The sequence below is a fragment of the Sminthopsis crassicaudata genome, chromosome 1 (genome assembly GCF_048593235.1).
Source record: "Sminthopsis crassicaudata isolate SCR6 chromosome 1, ASM4859323v1, whole genome shotgun sequence".
In the NCBI taxonomy this organism is placed as follows: domain Eukaryota; kingdom Metazoa; phylum Chordata; class Mammalia; order Dasyuromorphia; family Dasyuridae; genus Sminthopsis; species Sminthopsis crassicaudata.
In genome coordinates this window covers 141163537-141186636 of record NC_133617.1, presented here as the reverse complement: position 1 = coordinate 141186636, position 23100 = coordinate 141163537, and the positions used below count along the sequence as shown (strand labels likewise).

Sequence of the window (23100 nt, the reverse complement as noted above, 5' to 3'; positions counted from 1 at the left end):
TTTCACCATAAATCGAATATGTCTATTGATACACACTATGTTCATCTCCCTCCTTTCTTTCTCTCAGATATAATAGGTTACCTTTGCCTCTTCATGAGATGTAATACCACCACTTTACACTTTTTTATGATATAATTTCCTTTCCACCTCTAGTTTCTAAGACAAATTGTAGTTATGTTCTTTACATATTTTTTTGGCAGAAGTATAGTTCTCAAGATTTTTTTTTTTACCTTTTTAGAAATCTCTTGAGTTCTGTATTTGAAGATCAAACATTTTATGTAGATCTAGTTTTTTTCATCAAGAATAGATAGAATTCATTTATTTCGTTAAATGTCCATCTTCTTCCCTGGAAAATGATGCTCATTTTTGCTGCGTAAGTTATTCTTGGCTGCATACCAAGTTCCTTAGCCTTCTGGAATATCATATTCCAGGCCCTTTGTTCTTTTAATGTAGATGCTGCTAGATCCTGGGTTATCCTTATTGTGGCTCCTCCATATTTGAATTGCTTTTTTCTAGCAGCTTCCAATATTTTTTCCTTTGTCTGATGGTTCTTGAACTTGGCCACTATATTTCTTGGCGTTTTGATTTTAGGGTCCCTTTCAGTAGGTGATTGATGAATTTTTTCAATCTCTATTTTACCCTTTGTTTCCAAAACATCTGGGCAGTTCTCTTTGATAATTTCCTCGAAAATAGTGTCCAGGCTCTTTTTTTCCTCACATTTTTCAGGGAGTCTGATTATTCTCAAATTGTCTCTCCTGGATCTGTTTTCCAGGACTGTTGTCTTTCTAATAAGGTACTTCACATTCTTTTCAATTGTTTCATTTCTCTGGTTTTGCTTGACTACCTCTTGGTTTCTCCTTGAGTCATTCATTTCTACTTGTTCGAGTCTAATTTTCAATGATGTATTTTCTTCACTAAATTTTTTATATCTTTTTGTAATTGTCCAATTGAGTTTTTATCTTCTATGGAATTTTTTTCCATTTTATCCATTTTACTTTTTAGAGAGCTGATTTCTTTTTCCAGCTCACTAATCCTGTTTTCCTTGGAGTTGTTTGCCTTTTCTAATTCACTAATTTTATTTCTCAATGATTTGATTTCTTTATCCACTCTGTCTTTGAATGCATGGGATGACTTCTCCAGACTCTCTTGCCAAGCTTCCCTTTCCTTTTCCCATTTCTCTTCCAGCTCTCTTGTGAGAGCCTTTTTGATTTCCTCTATCAGATTCTTTTGTATTGAGGAGCAGCTCATATCCCCCTTAGGGGATTCCTCTGGGGACAATCTGTTTTTAGTCTCCTCAGTATTTGAAGTCTGCTCCCTCTCCACACAGAAGCTGTCAATGGTTAGAGCCCTTTTGAATTTTTTGTTCATTTTGTCAGAGCGGGAATCGAAGAAAACAAATTGACAAGAGAAACAATTGGTCTGTTTTGGGGGGGATGGGGCTGGATGGTGTTAATGGGCTTCCTCTACAGACTGGGGGTAGGGCAGCAGAGAGCCACTAACAGAACAGCAATGACTGTACTGAGTCTGCGCTCTGAGGCTCCGAGAAGGCACCGAGTCAGTCCAGGTGGGGGTTGGGGGTGGCCGGGCTCTGAGAGACACTGGCTTTCTGGGGTTTTAATCTTCACCTCCGCTGTTTACACCCTCTTCCTGCTCCTGGCTTGCTACCAAGACGGAGTATCCACACTGGGGTAAAAGTCTTTTTGCAGAAACGTCAGAGATCATACCCCTCCCCACCCTTGGTCTGAGCTGTGTGAGCTATCTGTCTCGCTCTGGCTTGCCTGCCCTCAGTCTGGGCCCAGTCTGTTCAACCCTCCCCTAAGCAAACACAGACCTTCTCTGGCAAATTTCAAGGATGTCTTCTGTTGGTGATTATTTGTGGGTTTCTTTTCTGGTCAAGCATTAATTCTGAGGCTTGTCATGAAGTAAGTCCTGAGAGAAAACACGGAGCTCAAGCAGCTGTCTGCCTCCATGCCGCCATCTTGGCTGGAAGTCTTAAAGCTTTATTTTCAAAACATATGCATGGATAATTTTTGAACATTGACTCTTGCAAAACCTTGTGTTCTAAATTCCCCCCCCCTCCCTCCACCTTCCCTAGATGGCAAGTAATCCAATATATGTTAGACATATTAAAAATATATGTTAAATCCAATATATGTAAACATATTTATACAATTACCTTGCTGCACAAGAAAATCAGATCAAAAAGGAAAAAATGAAAAAGAAAACAAAATGCAAGCAAACAAGAAGAATGAAAATGCTATTTAGTGATCCACAATCAGTTCCCACAGTCCTCTTTCTGGGTGTAGATGGCTCTTTTTGTCACAAGATCATTGTTGAAAAGAGCCACGTCCATCAGAATTAATCATTGTATAATTTTGTTGTTGCTGTGTACAATGATCTCCTGGTTCTGTTTGTTTCACTCAGCATCAGTTCATGTAAGTCTCTCCAGGCCTCTCTGAAATCATCCTGCTGATGGTTTCTTTTTTTTTTTTTTAACCTGTTGGAAGTTCTTTATTTTTTTATTTCCAATACTATTTTATTTTGAAAAACCATATAAAGATATCTTTCAACATTCATTTTTATAAGACTTTGTGTTTCAGATTTTCTTCTTCTTTTCTTTATTTCCCCCTTTCACTAGATAGCAAGCGATTTGATATAGATTAAATATGTGCAGTTCTTTTCAACATTTTCTTACTGTCATCTTGCAAAGGTGAAAATACTATGCTTCATTGACCAACATCTAACATCACATACCAAGATAAAGTCGAAATGGGTTTATGATTTAGACATAAAGAGTAGACACTATAAGCAAATTAGGAGAACAAAGGAGAACAGTCTGCTTCTCAGATCTGTGGAGAAGGGAGGAATTTATGGCCAAAGAAGAGCTAGAACACATTATGAATTGCAAAGTGGATAATTTTGATTACATTTAATTAAAAAGTTTTTATACAAACAACACCAAGATTAGAAGGGAAGCAGGAAATACAAGCCATTCCCCAGTTGATAAATGGCCAAATGATGTGAACAGATAATTTTCAGATGGAGAAATTAAAACTATTTATACTATTTATATGAAAAAAATGCTCTAAATCACCATTGATTACAGAAATACAAATTAAGACAATCTTTGAGGTATTATTTCACACTTCTCAGATTGGCTAAGAAGACAGGAGAAGATGATGATAAATGTTGAAAGGGATTTAGGAAAACTGGAACTCTAATGCATTGTTGGTGGAATTGTGAAATGATTCAACCACTCTGGAGAGCAATTTGGAACTATGCCCAAAGGATTATAAAACTGTGCATAACTTTTAATCTATCAGTGTCTCTACTGGGTCTATATCCCAAAGAGGTCATAAAAAAGGGAAAAGGACCCACATGTGCAAAAATGTTTGTAGCAGCCTTTTTTGTAGTGTTAAGGAAATAGAAATCGAGTGGATGTCCAATGGCTGAATAAGTTATTGTATATAAATGTAATGGAATATTATAGTTCTATAATAAATGACGAGCAGGTTGATTTCAGAAAAGCCTGGAAAGACTTAAATGAACTTATACTAACTAAAGTGAGCACAACCAACAAGATTATGTAATAATTGGGGCAGCTAGGTGGCACAGTGAATAGAACACAAGCCCTGAAGTGAGGAGGACCTGAGTTCAATTCTGGTCTCAGATACTTATCACTTCTTAGTTGTGTGATCCTGGGCAAATCACTTAACCCCAATTGCTTAGGTGGGGGGAGATTATGTGAGGAAGGACTTGGCTCTTTTCAACAATGAGATGATTCCAAAAGACGGAAATTTCCAAAAGTGGAAAGAGCCATCTGCATTCAGAGAGAGAAGTATAGACACTGAATGTGGATCAAAGCATAATATTTTAATTTTTTTCTTTCTCATGCTTTTTGCCCTTTTGAATTGATTTTTCTTGTGCCTGCTGATTGTTTCTTACAAAACAATAATATTCCATAACATTAATATACCATAACTTATTCAGCTATTCTCCAACTGATGGACATCCATTCAGTTTTAATAGGAATTACTTAACAGAAGTAAGGCACTGAAATTGATGAGTTTGTGATAACAATACCTAGTTTGAATTAAACATGTGACAAATTCACAATGGCCATTCTCTTTGGCAAAAGGCAGATTTAATTAGGGAAATAGGTTTCAGACAAAATAAAAGGTAAAATAGGCACTAGTAGTGGCAAATATGAAATAAAGTTGGGAGAGCATATAGTTAGCAAGGAAAAAGACAAGCTTCCCTGGGGAACTCACAATTAACCAAGGGAAAGGAAATATTCTAAGAGATTTCAAGGAAATACTCTGTGCTATTAGAGGTAAGTCACTTTGAGGGAGAGAAAGAGAAGCCTCATAATGGCCTGAGTCCTAAATAAAACTTAGTAAAGATCTAAATCATAACCAAATCTTTTATAGGGGAAATATAGCCTTGGAGGGTTTTCTTTGAGGGACCAGAGAAGTAAAGATGAAGACTCAAAGGAAGAGGTAAGGAGCCAGGTGGAATGCAGCTGGCAAAGCAGGTCCCAATCCTTCCTAAATCAATATCTCAAAAGGTTGTTTTAAGATACCCAGAGATTGGGGGATGTACAGTAGGAGTTGATAAAGAGTTTCTTTCTAAGATAGTCTGGGAATTATCTGATAATAGCTTTTTTTCCTGATAGGGGAAGAGAGTAAGATACATTAGAATTAAGAGGAGTTGGGAAAGGTTTCCTAGTTGGAACTTAAAGAAAACTAGGGAGGTCAGCAGTTGAGGCAGAGGAGAGAGAGTATTCCAGGTATAAGGGATGGCCAAAGGAAATGCTCAGAATTGAGAGGTGTAGTGTCTTGTTCATGGAATAACCAATAGTGAGATCTCTAGGCCAAAGAATATGAACAGTTTAGTGACTTTTTTTATATAATTCCAGAAGGGTTGAACAAATTCATAGATCCATTGTGTTAATATGCTCTTTCTTCTCTCATTAAAAGGTGATGACCTAGAGTCAGAACAACCTGTGTTCAAATCCTGTCTGAGATAGGATTAGCTTTGTAACCCTTGTCAAATTATTTAATCTCATAATGTCTCAGTTTCCCCATTTGTAAAATTAGGCAAAGTCCCTCTAAGGTCCCTCCTAGCTCTAAAGCTATGATCCTATGACTATTTCTGTTTTTGCCAATTTATTCGATGTGAGATAAAACTTTGGAGTTGTTTTAATTTGTTTTTCTCTTACTTGTAATTACTCAAAAGTATTTTGGCCTAGTCATCCATACTTGAAAAACCAAGTGAATGATAAATGTCTATTGTCTAGATAACAATCTGCATATGGATGTGTTGAGGTTCAAGGGGGACCCCAATTAGGTTGGGGTTCCAGATGAGTATCACAAGGTGTCTGAAAAGAATTTGCAGGCTCAGACCCATCTCCAAGTCAAGGGACAAAATTTATTATAATTGTATTACCAATTAAAGTGGGCTAAGTTCCAGAAGAAATTAACAAAGAACCAGGGGCAAGAAGATAAATTTATAAGAAAAAGTTAGAGAAACCAGATGCTTAATGTCACTGATATGCTAATTTTTAGTTTAGAGATAAAGTGGTCTGGTTCTGACTTAGTGCACAGGTGTAATGCCCATAATTCTCTGGACGAGCTCAGGGGTGAAGAGTGGGGGGAAACCTTCCGGAGGTGTGTTTTTAAGCCTAAAACATCAAGTAACAGACAACCAATTGTGTTCTGCGCCTGCATCAACTTTACGCACCTCATTGCTCATTAGTCTTAGAAACTTTGTTGTTACTAATAGGCTGTTATCTGATAGCCAACGATATTTGTAGCCACAGCATCCTGGTTATATAGAGCAAACTGGGACAGGATAACCTAGGGGAAGAAATATACCATTTCCAACTACATCATTCCCAAAGCCAGGTGGCCTTGGGTTATTGCTATATCTCCCCTAGAAGCTGCATCACATCAGATGGACAGCATATAGGGCTTTTCTGTCAGAATGTATATCTGAGATAAACAATGCTGATATGGAAGTCAGGTCTAAAGATAAATAGGAGGAGGAAGAGAATATCCTGGATTACTCTGAGAAAACTGGAAAGAATTTTGGGAGTCTTTTATTGATTCCAAGCTTCCCATGAAGGCAAACACTCATCAGTGTCATCTTTCTACCTGTGCTGCTCCATGTCAGCAAGATATGAAATATAGCAGTCTCTGAGGAATTAAAAATGATTAATATGCAGAGGATATTGGAGAGGCTTATTGTTGGAATAAAGGATTGTGAGCAAGCTGCAAGATATAATTAATTAGTGATGAGGTCCTGAATGGTGTATTGGGCAGAGAGAAACTGAAGAATTGATCCCTGAGGCAAGCAGGGAAAAGGTTCTGATGGAGATCAGTTTAGCTCCTTGGTCCCACCCTCTGAGAAGGTCTCAGAAATTTCAAGATATGTCAAACCCCTGAGGCCCACTCTCTGTAGGGGTCTTGGGGCAGCCTCACTTTGCCATATCCTTTCAGAAATCCCAGTCATGGCCCTGAGGTTACATTTTTCTTATATAACCTATTTATGGCCATGCCATGCTCACTGCCTGCCTTTGGGTCAGTCTCCCATTAAACTCTGCCTCGTGGTGTCTTTCCTCTTACCTGTCCTCCATGTCACATGGGCTTTCCTAACTCCACCTTGCTTTATGGTGTATTTGCTGACCCCACTTCTCTTCCTTACAGCTAGCTAACTTTTAGAAAATGCTAAGTCTCTTTCAGAATTTAGCCTGCCAGCTAAGGGCATATCCAACCTCTTGGGATGTTTTCTTTCTCCTGGTAAATGACAAGTTCCACTAGGGAATTTGACTTTTCCATTATTAATTATTGACTCAATTTTGTTCTCTCCCAACTTTATTTCATATTTACCATTCCTGTTGTCTACTGAATTCTTTCATTTTGTCTTTAACCCATTCCCCTAAATAAACCTACCTTAACCAAAGAGAATGGCCATTGTGAATTCTTCACATGACCAAACCCCAACTTTTGGTGCCTGCCATCATCTGGTGTCCACATCAGACACATTAATTAGGAATTCTGAAGAATAGGAGTAAAAGAGGTCATCAATTACATGATAGGAAGATGAAAATGAACCAGTAATATAGTGAGGTCAGGAAAGGAAGGACCCCAGTATATTGAATGACCATCCTATGCCAATTTCTTGGGAGAGCATAGATAAGAATTACTCAGAATGTACATACAGCATGCCTGAGTTGCTATTTGCATCTTTGGAGGGAACTTTCAAATCAATAAAATCATAAATCCATTTAAGTATTTGATTTCTCTTATTAGAATACCCTTTCACATAGAAATTAATAATTTGAAATTCTTTTTACTATTTATTGAGAAAACTTAAATTTTTTCTAATGAATATATTTCTGAGTTTGAGGTGCTCTGCTCAAGTTGATTTGTTATGGACATAACCAGACTCCAGAAACACAAGTAGACTGACCCATAATTCATCAGTTTAATGACATCTTTGGAGAATTCTGGAAACAAGGATTTCAGAAGAGAAATGATTGTCCATTTTGTATTATATGGGAGGAAATTATGTTGGCAGGGTCATTCTGCATCTGATTTCTAAAAGAAAGGTGACCCAACATATAGCATGGTCACATGTGGCAAAGCACAGAGCACCCCACCTAGAAAGAATGTATTGGGCAACCCCCAGCTCATGGAATACGAACACCACACAGGAGGCTAATCTTGCCTGAGTTCCATTTGCTTCAAGGGCTTACCTCTGTGAAATCTAGAACAGGATATTTCTGTTTATGAGAAAGCTTGAACTTACCTTAGGCCATGATATCAACACATCTCCTTTGCTCAAAAACCTTTCGTAAGGAGTAAGTGTCCTGGAGTTAAGCCTGAACTGAAGCAGAAGTGAATCTCCTCCTTTTCAAAAAGGATCAAAATCTTTTTTTCTGAAATCTTCATCCTTAATGACCACATGTATCTCACCAAAGATTTGTTGACCCACAGGATTGCCTTTATAACTGATTGTACAGGGAGGCAACCCTATTGGAAGTAACCTCACAGAAGAGCTCTGATCTCTATCTGTATCTAGCAGTTACCCTCTGGCCTCTCTCAATCCTTTTTTCATTTATCCAAGCAGAAAGCATGGCGGCTTTGGGACAAAGTGTTAGCTCATTTCAGGGTGCCTCTGGCCTGCCTCAGCCTTCCCATCCTGGAGAATAGGGACAGGGCAGCCAATGTCTAGAAATCAGATGTGAATCCATCCTGCCTGGGATACTTCTCCCACAAGCCTACTAGGATGCTCAGCTATGGATTTTCTGTTCTCTCTCTGCCCCTGTCTCTGTCTTTCTGCCTTGGACTCTCACTCTCTGTCTCTGTCTCTGTCTCTGTCTTGCAAATTTCATCTCCTATTGATGCTTCATGGGGCTCCCCTGCTGTTCTTCCAAGTACCTGTCACCTGTCCCTTCTTCTCCAGCAAAGTAGGGGCTATTTTCAGGCCTCACCTCTCATGCAATCCTACATTCAGAGTATGGTAGCTCAAGAATCTTGGGGCTTTCTTTAATGAACAATTGTAGACTAACTGAAGTTGTTTTAGAGCATGTTTACTAAAGGAAAGTACACCCTTATTAGAGACAATCAAGTAAATATTGTTAAAATCCCTACATACCCATCCAGAGAAAACTTTTACTTCTCTTGAGAGTGGTTATTTATAAAGCTGTTTATTTTTTTTCATGTGATGGATCCCATTGAACACTAGAGGGTGCTGTGAGCATCAGGCATCACAGTTCTTTTCCTCCCTTAGGCCATAGGTAGTAGGTTGCCAGTTACTGCTGTGTGAGTGGTACCAGGCTCTAGGATCTTCCTAAGGGTGTGGTCACATCTCCCAATCAAACTAGCCAGTTTGGACCCCTGTCTAGTTACTGCCGTTTCTTTGAGCTTTGTCTCACTTTTACTTTTAATAAACTCATTTTCTATAAGTGTTGAAACAACTGATAATACAAATTAATGTCAAATACCAATCTGCCATGCAAATCCTAGATTGCCATATACCCTGAGGGGGAAAAGCCAAAACTGAACAAAAGGTTTTTGGTTTTTTCCAAAACTGGAAATCAGATCATTAAAAAAAAAAATTAGAGAGAATAAGAACCCCACTGTCAGATGGGCCCTTTAGAACATACCCTCCTCTCCAGCAGAAGTACCCCCCTTCCTGAAGGAGGTAAATAGGCCCCATTCTCCTCCTACATTTCTAACTGTCCTCCAGTACTTACAATTAAACTTTGCATAGAACTGATTACTATTGTTTATTATCAGCATCTAAACTCATTAGGGAGTTATTTTCCCCTATGTGTCTGACTGATCCACAGGCTTTTCCTTAGATGTAAACTTGGTGCTCAAATAACCTTTTGACATCTGCACCTATACTGAGGGAATATAGCACTGTGAGCCCAGCTCAAGGGCTAAAGGGGGAATCCCATGTATTCCTCAGAGGGACTTCCTTATGCCCCCCCAAAAGTCACCAAATAAATATGTTCAGAACAGTGTACATTATGCAGTGTACATGTAGGTGCTCACATATATCAATTTTAAATCCAGTTAATAGATTTAACCCTTACTTGGTCTGTCTGCTGAAAATTGCAACCAGGCTAGATAAGTTGAGAGAACAATGGATCAAGACCACCGTCTTTTGGTCTTGAATGGTCTACTGGAAGATAAATGGCAATAGCACCTAGCACAATGACTGGTTTATAAATGTTAATAAAGCTATTGATTGATTGATTGCCACCCAAGCAATGTAGTTAGTGTTAGGAAACAGCACTGAATTTGCCCTATGTTTGACTCCTGATGCTATTACTTACCAGCTTACTAGCTGTATGAGCTTCAGTAGGTTAGTTCATTTCTTCCACTAGACTTTTGAGCCCTAAGAAACCTTTTCTGCTCTCAATTCTATTCCTTTTTATTTTTGACACGTAAAAAATGCAGCATTTCATTTATATCTTCATCTTTCATTCAAAAAATATTAATAAAACATCTACCATGTTTTTAGACAATGTGGATTCAAAGACAGATGTGAAGATAAAATAGGTTTGACTCTCAAGAAGCTTATAATCTAACAAGGGAAGACAAGTACAAAAACAAATGACCTAGTAGGTGAGTTAAATAAATGCAAAAGTATAGTAATAGGAAATAGAAGGCAGAGGAAATTGTTTTCACCTGGGGCAAATAAAAACTTCATGGATGAGGTAACATCTTTGCTGTGTCTTGAACAAAATGATGGACAAATGGAAAAAACAAAACAAAACTGGGAGATCCCTGGAACTGTTCCAATGAATGCCAGAACAGAATAGCATCTGAGCTTTCTCCCAAAGGCTACATAGACTGGTATAATGTAGGGAAGCAGTTGAATTAATTTTCCACATTCCAAGATTTGAGCAGTTTTCCTCCCTTCTCACCAATTACCCACCAACATCAGTCTTCCAATTGAGAATCAGTTGCAAAAATCCAACCCTGATTTTTTCTGATGGAACAAAGTAAAGTTTGTTGGGCTTTATCTCAGCAAAGTAGTATGGCCCAAATATTAGATTCCTTCTGTAAGTAAACATGAGTGGAATAAGTTAGCAAATCTGTGGTCTACCTCCATTACTTTTTGTCTAATAGTTCTATTTTCCAGAATCTGCCCTTACATCACCATAACTCCCCAAGTCCATGGAAGAAAGTAGTTCTCTTGCCTAAAACAATAATACATTTTTATTCCAACTCAAGGTCCTACATCTTAATCACAACAAGACCCTCAGGGAAAAAAATTAATATCTTGTAAAACTTGGCTTTATTCTTTGTTCAGGAGAAAGATAATAAATCTGGATCCTCTCAAAAGAAGAAAGTACCAAGAGATTATGCAGAGTGGGATAAGTAAGTCCCTTATATTATATCTATTTTCTTAGCTATGTGTATATTTCTGAAAAGGACAGAATTACTGTAAAATTCAAAAATAATTTCTTAACTATCCAATCCAATCAGCATTTATACAGTCCTTAAGAAGTCCTGGGCACTGTGCCAAATCCTGGGAATACAGTTGATAAAGAAACACAGTATCTGTCCTCAGCTCACAATTTAAAGGAAGACACAGCACACAAAAGGATACAGAAAAGCAGGGGGAGAGGGGTATGCCAGGAGGTACCTGGCCAGGGCCACAAGCACCTGGAAACCAGAAGAGCAGCAAGTGCAAACTGAGGAGGGCTGAGAGGCCAGGGTTTGCCCTCTTTCAAGGAAGTCATCCCCAGGGGTTTGGTTCTCCACTCTCCTTTCAGAGGGGAGGGAAGATATCTTTAGTTTGTGTCCAGGGCTGTGACAGCTGTAGTTTGTACAGCCCTGAAGTTTTATAAAGTAATTGACATCCAAGATATGATTTGATCCCCACAACCACCTCCTGAGCCATCCTGCATTTTAGTACCTTTGAGGCAGGACCATATTTACATACAGATGAGGAAATGGGCTGGAAGAAATCCGATGTCTGAGGTCACCCAGCTAGTATGTGTCAGAGCCTTAAACTTGGGTCTCCTCCTGCTTCCAGGCCTAGCAATGTTCTTATTACGTGCGCCATACTGCCTTTAGCACACAAAGCAAAGGACATTGGAAATTTGGCTAATTCTTGGTGCCATAGGGTCTGAAGATTTTTTTTCCTAGATATAAAGTTTAAGTAAATTGCATTCCTCTCCTCCAGTCCTGCCTCTCACACATATACCAGTTGTGTGGCCCTGGGCAAATCAGTTAGTCTCTTGGTGCTCTGGGCGTCACTCTGAGAGCATAAATTGTATAGAAAGCCCCGATCCACGCTGATAGAAGCAGTTCCTTGTCTAGCACTTGCCACATAGGCAGCTATGAATGCAGTGGATCAAGCGCTAGGCCTGGAGCCATGGAGACCTGAACCCAAACTAAGCCTCAGTCCCTTGCTGTGTGATCCAGGGCCAATCACTTAGCTGCTGCCTCACTTCCCTCATCTGTAAAATGGAGATAATGCAGCTACCTTGCAGGGTGGCTGTGAGAATCAAAGAATAATGTTTTGTAAAGTACTTAGTACAGTAGCTAGCCAATAGTAAGTGCATTATGTCAGCTGTTATTGTCACCATCATATATTATTACTGCATTATGTCATATAATTATATTGTGACCTTATATGTCCACTTCGTATCCCCTATTAGCTTCTGATCCCCTATTTCTATTTTATTTAATCATTCAGTCAGTTCTGACTCTTTATGACCCATTTAGGGTTTTCTTGGAAAGATAATGGTTTGCCATTTCCTTCTCCAGTTCATTTTTTAGATGAGGAAACTGAGGAACACATAATTAAGTGATTTGCCAGGATCACATAGCTAGTAAGTGTTATTACCTCAAAACCAAGCAATAATATCTTTCATATCCAATAAGGCACAATGTCTGATACTTGAAAGATATTCTTTGATTTTAATCCATAAAGCTAAATATGGTATTGGTTTTGATTGCTTTTGGAGTTCACATTAGATTACACATTTGATACTATAGCAAGGATAATTTGTAATATAAGCCTGTATTAAGAAGCAGTGTGGTTTTATGAAAAGAATGCCAGACTTGAAGGTGGGAGAGATCTGGCTTCAAATCTTGGCTCTGAAATATACTAGCTTGTGGGACCCTTGGCAAGTTATTTGCTTAACTCTTCTGGCCTCTCTAAAATAGGAATTTTAGTAAATAACTATAGGGTCAAACAAGATCAATCAGTTCACAGGTAGTCATCAAACATCTACTATATACCAGGTACTGTGAATTAGGGATTCTAAGGAGAGAATGCATTTCAAGCATGGGCATACCCTCAGCAAAGGCACAGGGAAGAAAGAAGAAAGTTTGAGGCATGCTGTGACAGTTCTTTGGTGCACTTAAGGAATCAACTAATATTAATGTCATTTGTGTAAAGCTTCTTATAAACCCTAAACCAACATACAAAGATCACATTTATTCAGTTTAATGCCCCTTTAAATAAATATTTGTTGTTTGGGTAGATTCTGAAAGGCACAGTGAGGGAAACATAAGTTCAGCAATAATTAAACTGTCCTGTGTTATTTTGAAGTCTTCCAAATGTTTCATTTATAAAAATACTTTTTTTCTTTCGTTTAAGATTTGATGTGGAAAAAGAATGTTCAAAGATCGATGAAGATTATAAAGAAAATACTACTCCAAATATCAGGTCATGTTCACTTAAGATTGAGAAGAATATTGCTACAATAGGTAATTGCAACCTAGCAGAAGTTAATTTAGTAAATTTTGAAATTTCTGTCCTATTATATTGACTTTTGATAATAAACTGGAAGACATCTTTGTTTCAGAAGTACCATTTTTAAAATTGATACTTTGAGAATTCCCCTCCCCACAAGCTACTTTTCCCATGCCAATCAAATCCTATCTTGTCACTTTTATTTACCATTAAAATAGTGATTTGTTTTATTAGAGTTCTATAACTTCAAATAAATCCAGTTTTCTCACCATCCAGCTAACTGTTTAATCTTCTTTTTAAAATTCTTCTTTTCCAAAACCCCTCAATTCCTTTGTTTGCCATTCACACACATATCAGGTTTGAGTCATGCTGTGACAGTTCTTTGGTGCACTTAAGGAATCAACTAATATTAATGTTACTCATTAACAACTCAAAAAACCCTCAGAATGAATTCTGTAATTCAGCACAAGACATTCAGAATGATAGAACTGCTTTTTAAAGATTGTGATTGCAAAAAATTTTAATTCCTTCCTCTCTGACTTCCTGGGCTCGTGCTCTATCTTCTGCACCACCTAGCTGCCTCTTAATTCCTATTTTTAAAATTAAATACTCTTTATTTTTGTTATTAAGTTTTTAGCCCTTTTTTATGCAACAAAGATGTTCTTTTCTAGGTCTGAGTGGCAAAGAAAAAGATTTCTTAGCTACTCGTGAAAAAGAAAAAGGTAATGAAGCTTTCAGTTCAGGTGACTATGAAGAGGCTGTGACATATTATACTAGGTATGTGGGATTTTGTGTGTTTTGGGTTTTTTTTTAAGTGGAACATATTTTTATATTCATACTGCTTACTGAAGTGGATAGTGAACACAAGATCCTATTTTGGGGAGTGCATTAATTTTAATGGAGAATTGATTTTGTCCAAAATGTTGTCATACATAACTCTAAATTATATGAAAGCCAGGATGGAGATAATTAAAAAGATCACTTTGGTGATTTTCTGCATAGTGAAAGGCACCTAAGTAGTATAATGGATATAGTAACATATGAAATCAAGTTCCATCACAAAAATTTAGTTGCTGTTGTGATACTTAACCATTCTATGCCTCAGTTTCCTCATCTGCAAGATGGAGATAATAATAGTCCTGACTTAAGGGTTATTGTGAGAATCAAGTGAGGTAATATTAGTAGGGCACTAAACCATCAGCTATTGCTGTTCATGCATTTTTCAGTTGTGTCCAACTCTTCTTGACCCCATATAGTGTTTTCTTGGCAAAGGTGCTGGTAGAGTTTGCCATTTCCTTTTCCAGTTCATTTTTATAGATGTGGAAAATGAGACAAATAGAGTTAAATGACTTGCTCAGGGAGACATAGCTGCTATGTGTGGCCAGATTTGAACTTAAGAAAGTGAGTCTTCCGTACTCCAGACCTAGCTGGAGTCTCTACCCATTGCACCAGTTAGCTGCCTGCAAATTGTCAAAGTGCCATATAAGTATTAGTGATTGTTACTGCTACTAGTAACAATAGAAATGTTCACTAAGAGGAAGCTACAGGTACTTACCAGTGTCAGAGAGGTCCTTCAAAATGTGCCAGCGTTTATGATGATATTCTACCTATACATTTTTCTATTCATGAAATTAAACATAACTCAAGGATTCCTACCATATCTGCCTTGTGGAATAGAGGTAATTTCTTAAGAAACCCATGGGTGTTGGTGGCAGAATCCAGTGAAAATGAGGACCCTTTAGGTTTGACATCTGTTGAATTTGAACTGCAAAAAAAGCAGTGAGCTTTGTGGTAGTTGGAGATAAAGGTGGAAATAAAGATTTGAACATCATTAGTATAGTAATGACATTAAAGCTAAAAGGAAAAATCTAATAAAGATCTTTATCATTAGATCTTTTTTTATTATTAGATCTAAGGAAAGATCTAACAACTGAGGAAAAGAATACTGCCTATGATAGTGTAAAGAGTGGCAATGATTCATTCCTGTGAAACACCTATGGTTAGGGAGAGGGGAGAGATTAGAGGGAAAAACAGAAGCCAAAGCCAGAAATAGTGCTTCAGATTGAGATTTTTTGGGCAGTAACTTAAAATTCAGGAATTATGGTGAGAGATAGAGGACCTCTAATCTGTCAGTGAGCAATCTTTACTTATTTTGGGGGCAAGTCAGTTGGGGATAAGTCACTTAGGCCCAGGATCACACAGTTAATAAGGTCAAGTGTGTTAAGTCCTGATGTGAACTCAAGCCTTCCTAACTCCAGGGTTTGTTACCCTATCACGAAAGATAAACAACAAACAGCCCCTGCTGTCCAAGGAGGTCATTATAGGACACAACACACACACACACATATGCATGCATACACACATACATGCCTATGTACTTGAAAGTTAAATATTATAAAGTAAATAACTGGTTTAAAATATGTGTGTGTGAATGTCTGTGTATGTGTGTGAAATCTCCCAGAGTTATGCATCTTTAATTAAGAAGACTTTAAAGTTTAAGCTGAAAAGGAAAAGGAAAGGAGAAAATTACCTGTAGAAATTTACCAAGGTACCATGCAGAGTAGCAACTAGGAAGAAAAATGACAATAATTTAATACCAATAATTTACATAAGAAAATATATGAGAGTCAATCATAAGACCCAAGGCCTCAGATGATTATACTTAAAAGTATGAATAAATGGGGAAAACCAGAGAGAATAAAAGTAGACAAAGTTAGTCCTCTAATTATCACTGAGACTTAGGAATTTAGGACTGGGAAGGACAAACCATATTCAGGAATAATCTAGAAACAAAAAAGTAATGGAGTGTCATGGCATATTAATAAGATGTATTCATAAAGCAATCCAAGAACTAACGGGTGATCACATTCATTAGTCATAGAGAAGAGGAGAGATGATTTTGGATTCTGACTGCCAGAGGTACATCAGGGAAGTATTCTTATTTTAATTTCTTTGAACCAATGTTGACACTGTGCTGCTCCCCAATTTTCATTTAATTATTTCAAAATTCCTGAGTAGATGGATCTCTCTTTTGAGATAGATTCACATAGAAGTGGGGAGATAATTTGATCCAGCTTCATCATTTGACATGTAAAAAAATCTAAGAAGCTGAGAAACTTTTCTAAAGTTGTTGCATTAGTAGTTGTGGCAAAGTTGAGACTAGAATCTAACTTTATGAAGTTTTTTTTTTCCTTTTTAGGATAGAGGAGAGAAAATATTTTTATTTTTTTCTGATATATAAAAGATGAATTATGTTTCTGACAAGTCTTTTCTAAACTGAAGCTAACACTTAATTCTAATTTTTCAATGAGCAAACATTAATTTTCTAACTCACTCCCATGATAATATTGATACATGATAGAATACAATATCATTTGTAGAATTTTCATATTTTGTTCTATCAGTTAATGTGGTGTTACTGCAGGAAAAATTTAATGTGTTAATTCTTAGAATCATATCTGAGATTAGTGTATATATTAGTGTATGTCTGAGAAAGTGTTTATGTTAGAAGAAATTATATTCATGAATGTCCATTTTTTCTTTTCTGCCTTGTAAATTGTTCTTTGGTTCTCTGCTGTACACCTTATTTACTTTATTCTTTTTCCCCTTTTCATTCCCCACCTACCCCCAAGCAAGCTACAGTTAAGAAAAGATATATTTATATATAGATATGTAGATATATTTATATATAGATATGTAGATATATACATGCATAAATACACACACACACACACACACACACACGTCTTTCCTATCCCTGTTGTCTCTTTTAAGTTCTTCTCCATAATTTGCCTTGCTATTATTTAACCTCCTCCCACTCAAGGATCCTCTCTTGTCTTCTTCCTACAACCTTTGATTCTCCGTCCATCCTTCCTTCCCTCCTTTTTTCCTTTATAGATTTTGGTGGGTGCTATACCCTTCATGATATATATGTAGTGTGTTAACCTATCTATGTAGTAGTAGTTACCTATTGAATACATTCCTGATTTGAGTAGGTTTTCAGAACTAAGAGCCCTCCTGCCCCCTCTAATGCCTCTGTGTCTGTTCTTCCTCTGCACCTCATTTATATAACATGATTACTATTTTTACCTTAACCCTGCCAATCATTGTTTTGAGCTACCTTATTGTTAATGTGAATTTTAAACAGAGTGTACATTAAAAAAAAATAAAAAAATTTGTCCATGTTGAGTTCCTTAAAACTGATCTTTCATATCGACTTTTTTATGTTAAAATTTCTGTTAAGTTTGAGCTTAATTGATAGAAAGCCTGAAAACCCTATTGATTGTCCATTTTTTTCTCATTCAGTTATAGATAATTTTGCTGGATATGGTATTTTTGGCTGTAGGTGTATTCTAAAAATTGTATAATTCAATGTATTTGAATAGGTTTTGTTTATTTCTTGCAAAATTTTCTCTTTGATCTGGGGGTTTCAAAATTAGGCAATAATATTCCTGTGTGTTTCCCACAAAAGATCTCTTTGAGGTGGTGATTGGTGGATTTTTTTCTATTTCTACTTTTCCCTCATGTTCTATCAGTCCAGGACAATTTTCTTGGATTATTTCCTGCATTATTGTGTCAAGGTTCTCTTTTTAGCCACTTTCTTTCTAGCAGTCCAATTATTCTTATATTTTCTCTTCTTGATCTGTTCTCCAGATCCAGATCTACAGATTATTTTTCTTATGTTTCACGTTCTGTTCTGTTTTCTCATTCTTTATAATCTGTTTTGTTATTTCTTGGTCTCTCATAGCTTCACTGGCTTCCCCTTGCCCAATTCTAATTTTCAAAATGTTATTTTCATATTTGAGATTCGGTATCTCCTTTTCTAGTTGGTTAACTTTTTTTTTTCTATAATCTTGTTTTTCTTGGCTTTTATTTTTATTTTTTTGTTTTTTCCTAATGTCTCTCATGTGATTTTTAAATTCTTTTTTGAGATCTCCTATAAATTTTTTTCTGGACAGGGAGCTGTTTCATTTTACTTTTTGGGGTAAACATTTTTTTTCTTTTTATTTATTTATTTTTTTTACTAAAGTGTCTCCTCTGAAGATGAACTGTGGTCTTTACCTGTTCCCATACTATGTTTCAATGGTGGGGTTTTTTCTTTCTTTCCCTATTGATTAGGGAATGGTGCCACAAGCTTTCCTTCAGTTCTCCCCTCTGACCAGGAACCCCAAACCAAGAGCTTCCCCTCCAGCAAGTGCCCACAGCAGCAGCATCCCTGCCCTTCTGCCGCTGCACTCACAGGTGTGCTGGTTCTTTCTCACCATCCCTCCAGCACAGCTGGATCCAGGGTTCCGAAATAGCCCAGGTTTCCTCAGTCTTCTTGTGTAACGTGCTCTCCTGGCAGTTACAATTACTAGTCTGTCCTAGACCCACCAGAGTACCTTTGACCACTGTCCTTTGCTGTGTGAACTCTACCCGGCTCGCCTCCTCTGAGGCCTTCAAAGGTCTCTGGCCACAATCCACAATCTCTTGAATCTATAGCTTAATAACCGGTAGCGCACTCAAGAACAGCCACGTGTAATCTTAAAAGCCTTTATTATACCTACTCACATAATGCCCTGACTGATGCCCTGACTTGTTGGTTCCCTAGTGAACACCTGGTCAGAAGACCCACGTGTTCACTACCAAAACCTTTACCTCTTTCGGCTACCCATCTCGGCTTGGCCACCCAGGCTAGGGAGCCAGGGTGAAGAGCGCCAGGTTAAAGAGAGCGACTGCTGCCAGCAGTGGGCTTACATAGGGCCTGTGAGGTCACACACACAGCCAATCAGTGAGAGAGTCACCCATTACGAAGCTATCTCAAAATGGACAGGATCCCACCTACAAGGCAGTCCTAATATCCACAGAAATTACTTCCGGGCCTCAATGATGCGCTGTGGCGCAGCCCATTTAAAGGGCCCTTACACTCTTGGATTCAAACCCAGACTGACAAGCTGTCCTGGAGGTGAAAGTCTCTGTGATTCCTGCTGGGACTCCAGCCACACCCAGCTAGCCCAAGAGGTCCCCACTGGATGCTTCTGCCGAGCCTGGAAGTGTGTGCACTTCAAAAAGATTAATTCCCAGCCTGGGGTCGATCTTCAGATCATTTCAGGTTATATCTGGAGGACCCCAGCTCTGCCTCAAGTCATTTTGGTTTTTCACCAGTCTGTGTTCAAACTGAGGGGCAAATTTGTTTGTTTTGTTTTGTTTTGTTTGTGAGAAAACATTGGGAGAGTTTGAAATTTACCAATCTACTCTACCATCTTCCCAGAATCCTCCAGTTAAGTAATTTTCTGAAGGTTTCACTAGTCAGCATAGCTAGCCCAATTAGAACTCAAGTCCTCTGCCTCATCTTTTGTCTGCTGACTTCCCTGTCTTTAAGTTCCAACTCAAATCCCTTCTTCTAACAACAGAGGCTTCACTGCCAACAGCATATCCTGAAGCAAATCAAAACATAATTGGGAAATATTTTTTAAAATAAATTAAGATACAGTGGAACATAGATAATGATGATGGTGGTTTTCTTGCTATTTGAGTTTAACTCCACTGTTCTTTTTGTTTGTTTGTTTGTTTTTCCTTTTAAAAATTTTTTTTAAATTTTATAATTATAATTTTTTGACAGTACATATGCATGGGTAATTTTTTTTTTTTACAACACTATCCCTTGTATTCACTTTTCCAAATTTTCCTCTCCCTCCCTCTCCCCTCTCCCCTAGATGACAGGCAATCCCATACATATTAAATGTGTTACAGTATATCCTAGATACATTATATGTGTGTAAAACCAATTTTCTTGTTGCACGGTAAGAATTGGATTCCGAAGGTAAAAGTAACCTGGGTAGAGTGACAATAGTACAAACATTTTACACTCATTTCCCAGTGTTCCTTCTCTGGATGTAGCTGATTCTGTCCATCATTGATCAACTGGAACTGAATTAGATCTTCTCTTTGTTGAAGATATCCACTTCCATCAGAATACATCCTCATACAGTATTGTTGTTGAAGTATATAGTGATCTCCTGGTTTTGCTCATTTCACTCAGCATCAACTCCACTGTTCTAAGGAAACTTTTTCTAGCCCTTTTAATTCTAGTGTCTGACCTTTCTTAATTATTTTGTATTTATCCCATATGTAGCTTTTTGGTACATATTTATTTTCTCATTGGCTCCCCTGTTAGATTGTAAGCTTCTGAAGGGTGGAACTGGCTTTTGCTTCTTTTTATCGATCCAGCACTTAGCTTGGTATCTGGCATATAGTAGGTGCTTAATGAATGTTTATTGACTAACATTGAACCTTACTGCTTCTAATTTAATTAATTAAAACACTGGGGTGGTGGTAAAGATCAGAAGTTTGATCCAAGCATTTACAAGTCTCATTCAGCAGTACTTATATTTGGTAACAAGGAAGAATTGGACCATATTTTAGGGGAAAAAAATTAAGATGTACATTCCAGTTGGCCTTTTTTCAGTTCAGAAATTTCACCACCAAGAAGTTTCATCTTCTTGTCTCTATTCCTTTGTTCTCACTAATACAGGTAATCCTTCCTCCCATGCAGACTTGTAATCCATCCACGGCTTTTCATTCTGTGAAATTCCTATCCATTTCCTTTTATAAATTCTACAGAAAATCTTAATAATAAATAAGCCTCAGAATGAATGAATGGAAACACTTATTATATGGCAAGCACAGTGCTAGGTACTGGAGAAACAACTAGGAAATTGAGGCAGTTCCTACTCTTAATGTGGGGTGAGGAAGTCATCTAATAGGCAGAAACAACCCATGTAGGAGGGTTCAAATGGAAAGGCCTTGGAATCCTTAAAGTTTAGTAGCATAAGATTTAATTGTTTTTTGATATCATGAACCTTATAGTGTACATTGCAATGAATCAACCTGTGTAGATGGGTTCAGTTTTGCTGCTCTGTACCTGCAGATGGTGATCATCACAGCTTCTGGCAATAAGGCAGGGCACAAGGATTTGACCATCACCATGGATATAAAAATACCACTGTGGTATCTTGGTGGCCATTATCTAGGGAGCTAGTGATGATGTAAGCTCTTCAGGGGTCCTACACATCTCTTCCAGCCAGTGTAGCCTCTTTGCTCTTTGCTAGGCTGGTCCTTGATTACCAGATTGGTTCTGTTGCTGGAGTCATTCATTGTATTTCAGATTTTCCATCTTGATAGGACCTTGGCAGAAAAAATGGAGGATCAAGTAGGGCTTTTGTGGAGGCCTTTTAACTATCAGAGCAATAACATTTCTGAATTCCTTCTCCTTTAAATAATATATTTGAGCAAAAAGTGTTGATGGCCACCACAAGCAGCATCAGGTCTTCTCATCTTGTCCTAGATGTGTTGTGCTTTTGTACTTATTTTAGTAATCTGAACTCATTTTCACCTTTTACTACTTTCCTATTTCTGCCTATAATTCTCCTTCTTAGAGTTTATATCTAACATGAATCTCTTGTTATCTTTATCTTTTCTATACACATGTATAATTTGTTCCAGAACATTATACAGTTTTTTTTGAATAGCAGCCAGATTTGTGGGGCCCTTTTGTTTCTTAGTTTTTACTCTGAAGCTCATAAAATTTCAATTCTTAGAATTCATTTTCTTTATCCTGTTGGCTTCTTTCCTCTGTTCCCATAAGTCTTAAATTCAGTTGATCTCGTGATCATTATTTCAAAGATTTATAGCCCACTTCTAAATTGTTTTCTATTAGTAAAGAAATGAAAACAAGAAGACTATTTGTTTTACTTAATCCTTCTATCTTCCATACTAGAAAATTGTCTTTATAGTAATTAAAAGATCTGTTTGGCATTTGTGTGCTACTGAATGGATTTTTAATCAACCATCTTGGGTAAAGTAGTCCCTACTCATCTCTATATTCTGGGCTAAGCTTTAGTGCTCAAGTATGTCTTAAAACTTTTATTGAAAACTTAATTGCATATGAATTTTTCATTTTCTTAGCTTTTATATATTTAGACTGCCTTACCATTTTATATGAGTTATTATATGTATACATATACACATACACATTCTTTTGATGCCTAACAATTTAAGCTATTTTGGTAAATAGATTCTTTTTAATATTACAGGAGCATATCGGTATCTCCCACAGTGGCTGCATATAACAACAGAGCTCAAGCAGAAATCAAACTAAAGAACTGGGATAAGGCTCTTAAAGATTGTGAAAAAGTGTTAGAGTTGGAACCTGGAAACTTAAAAGGTAAAACAGTTTATAAACATGACTCCTTAAAAATTAATTTCAGTGGAATCTATGTGTTTGCAATTTCTAGATGTGAATTCTCTCCTTCTTATATGTATTCTTAATTACAAAAAGGTGAATTAGAAAATCTTGATTCGAATCCTGACCCAACTCGCTGGCTGTGTGACCTGGACTGAGAGTGAAGTCATTCTCTTGGCTTGAGTTGAGGGAATTCATAGGATCATAGATTTAGAATTACAAAAGACCTTTGGAGAACTGGACCTCCCTCATTTTGTAGATGAAGGAACTGATGAGGCTCAGAGTATTTAAATGGTTTGCCGGTGGTACACTGCTAGTATATATGTAAAGCAGGATTTGAATTCAGATGTGTTAGCCCAGTGCTCTACACTGAATGACTTTCCACTAAGACATTATCATTTCTATTAAAGATGTGACACAGTAAGCTAATTATTCTCATTTAGGGGTGGGAAGAATGCAGATAGATAGCACAGTAGATACAGAATCTGTCCTAGAGTCAGGAGGAACTGAGTTCAAATCCGATCTCAGAGATTTAACACTTACTAGCTGTGTGACCCTAGGCAAATCACTTAATCCCAGTTGCCTGGATTAAATAAATAAATATACAAACAAATAAATATCTATCTCTGTCTCTACCTGCTTAT

At 37.4% G+C, this 23100-nt stretch overlaps 1 protein-coding gene across 2 annotated transcripts in view; it reads left to right on the top strand.

Annotated features, from left to right (window-relative positions):
- Nucleotides 1-23100, top strand: part of SPAG1 (sperm associated antigen 1) — a 93609-nt gene that overhangs the window by 23654 nt on the left and 46855 nt on the right. For both annotated transcript variants that reach the window (XM_074268219.1, XM_074268210.1), the window contains exons 6-9: nucleotides 10834-10901; nucleotides 13138-13247; nucleotides 13905-14010; nucleotides 22308-22438. In XM_074268219.1, the coding sequence (XP_074124320.1) occupies nucleotides 10834-10901; nucleotides 13138-13247; nucleotides 13905-14010; nucleotides 22308-22438 (415 nt within the window). The remainder of the gene's footprint in view (nucleotides 1-10833; nucleotides 10902-13137; nucleotides 13248-13904; nucleotides 14011-22307; nucleotides 22439-23100) is intronic.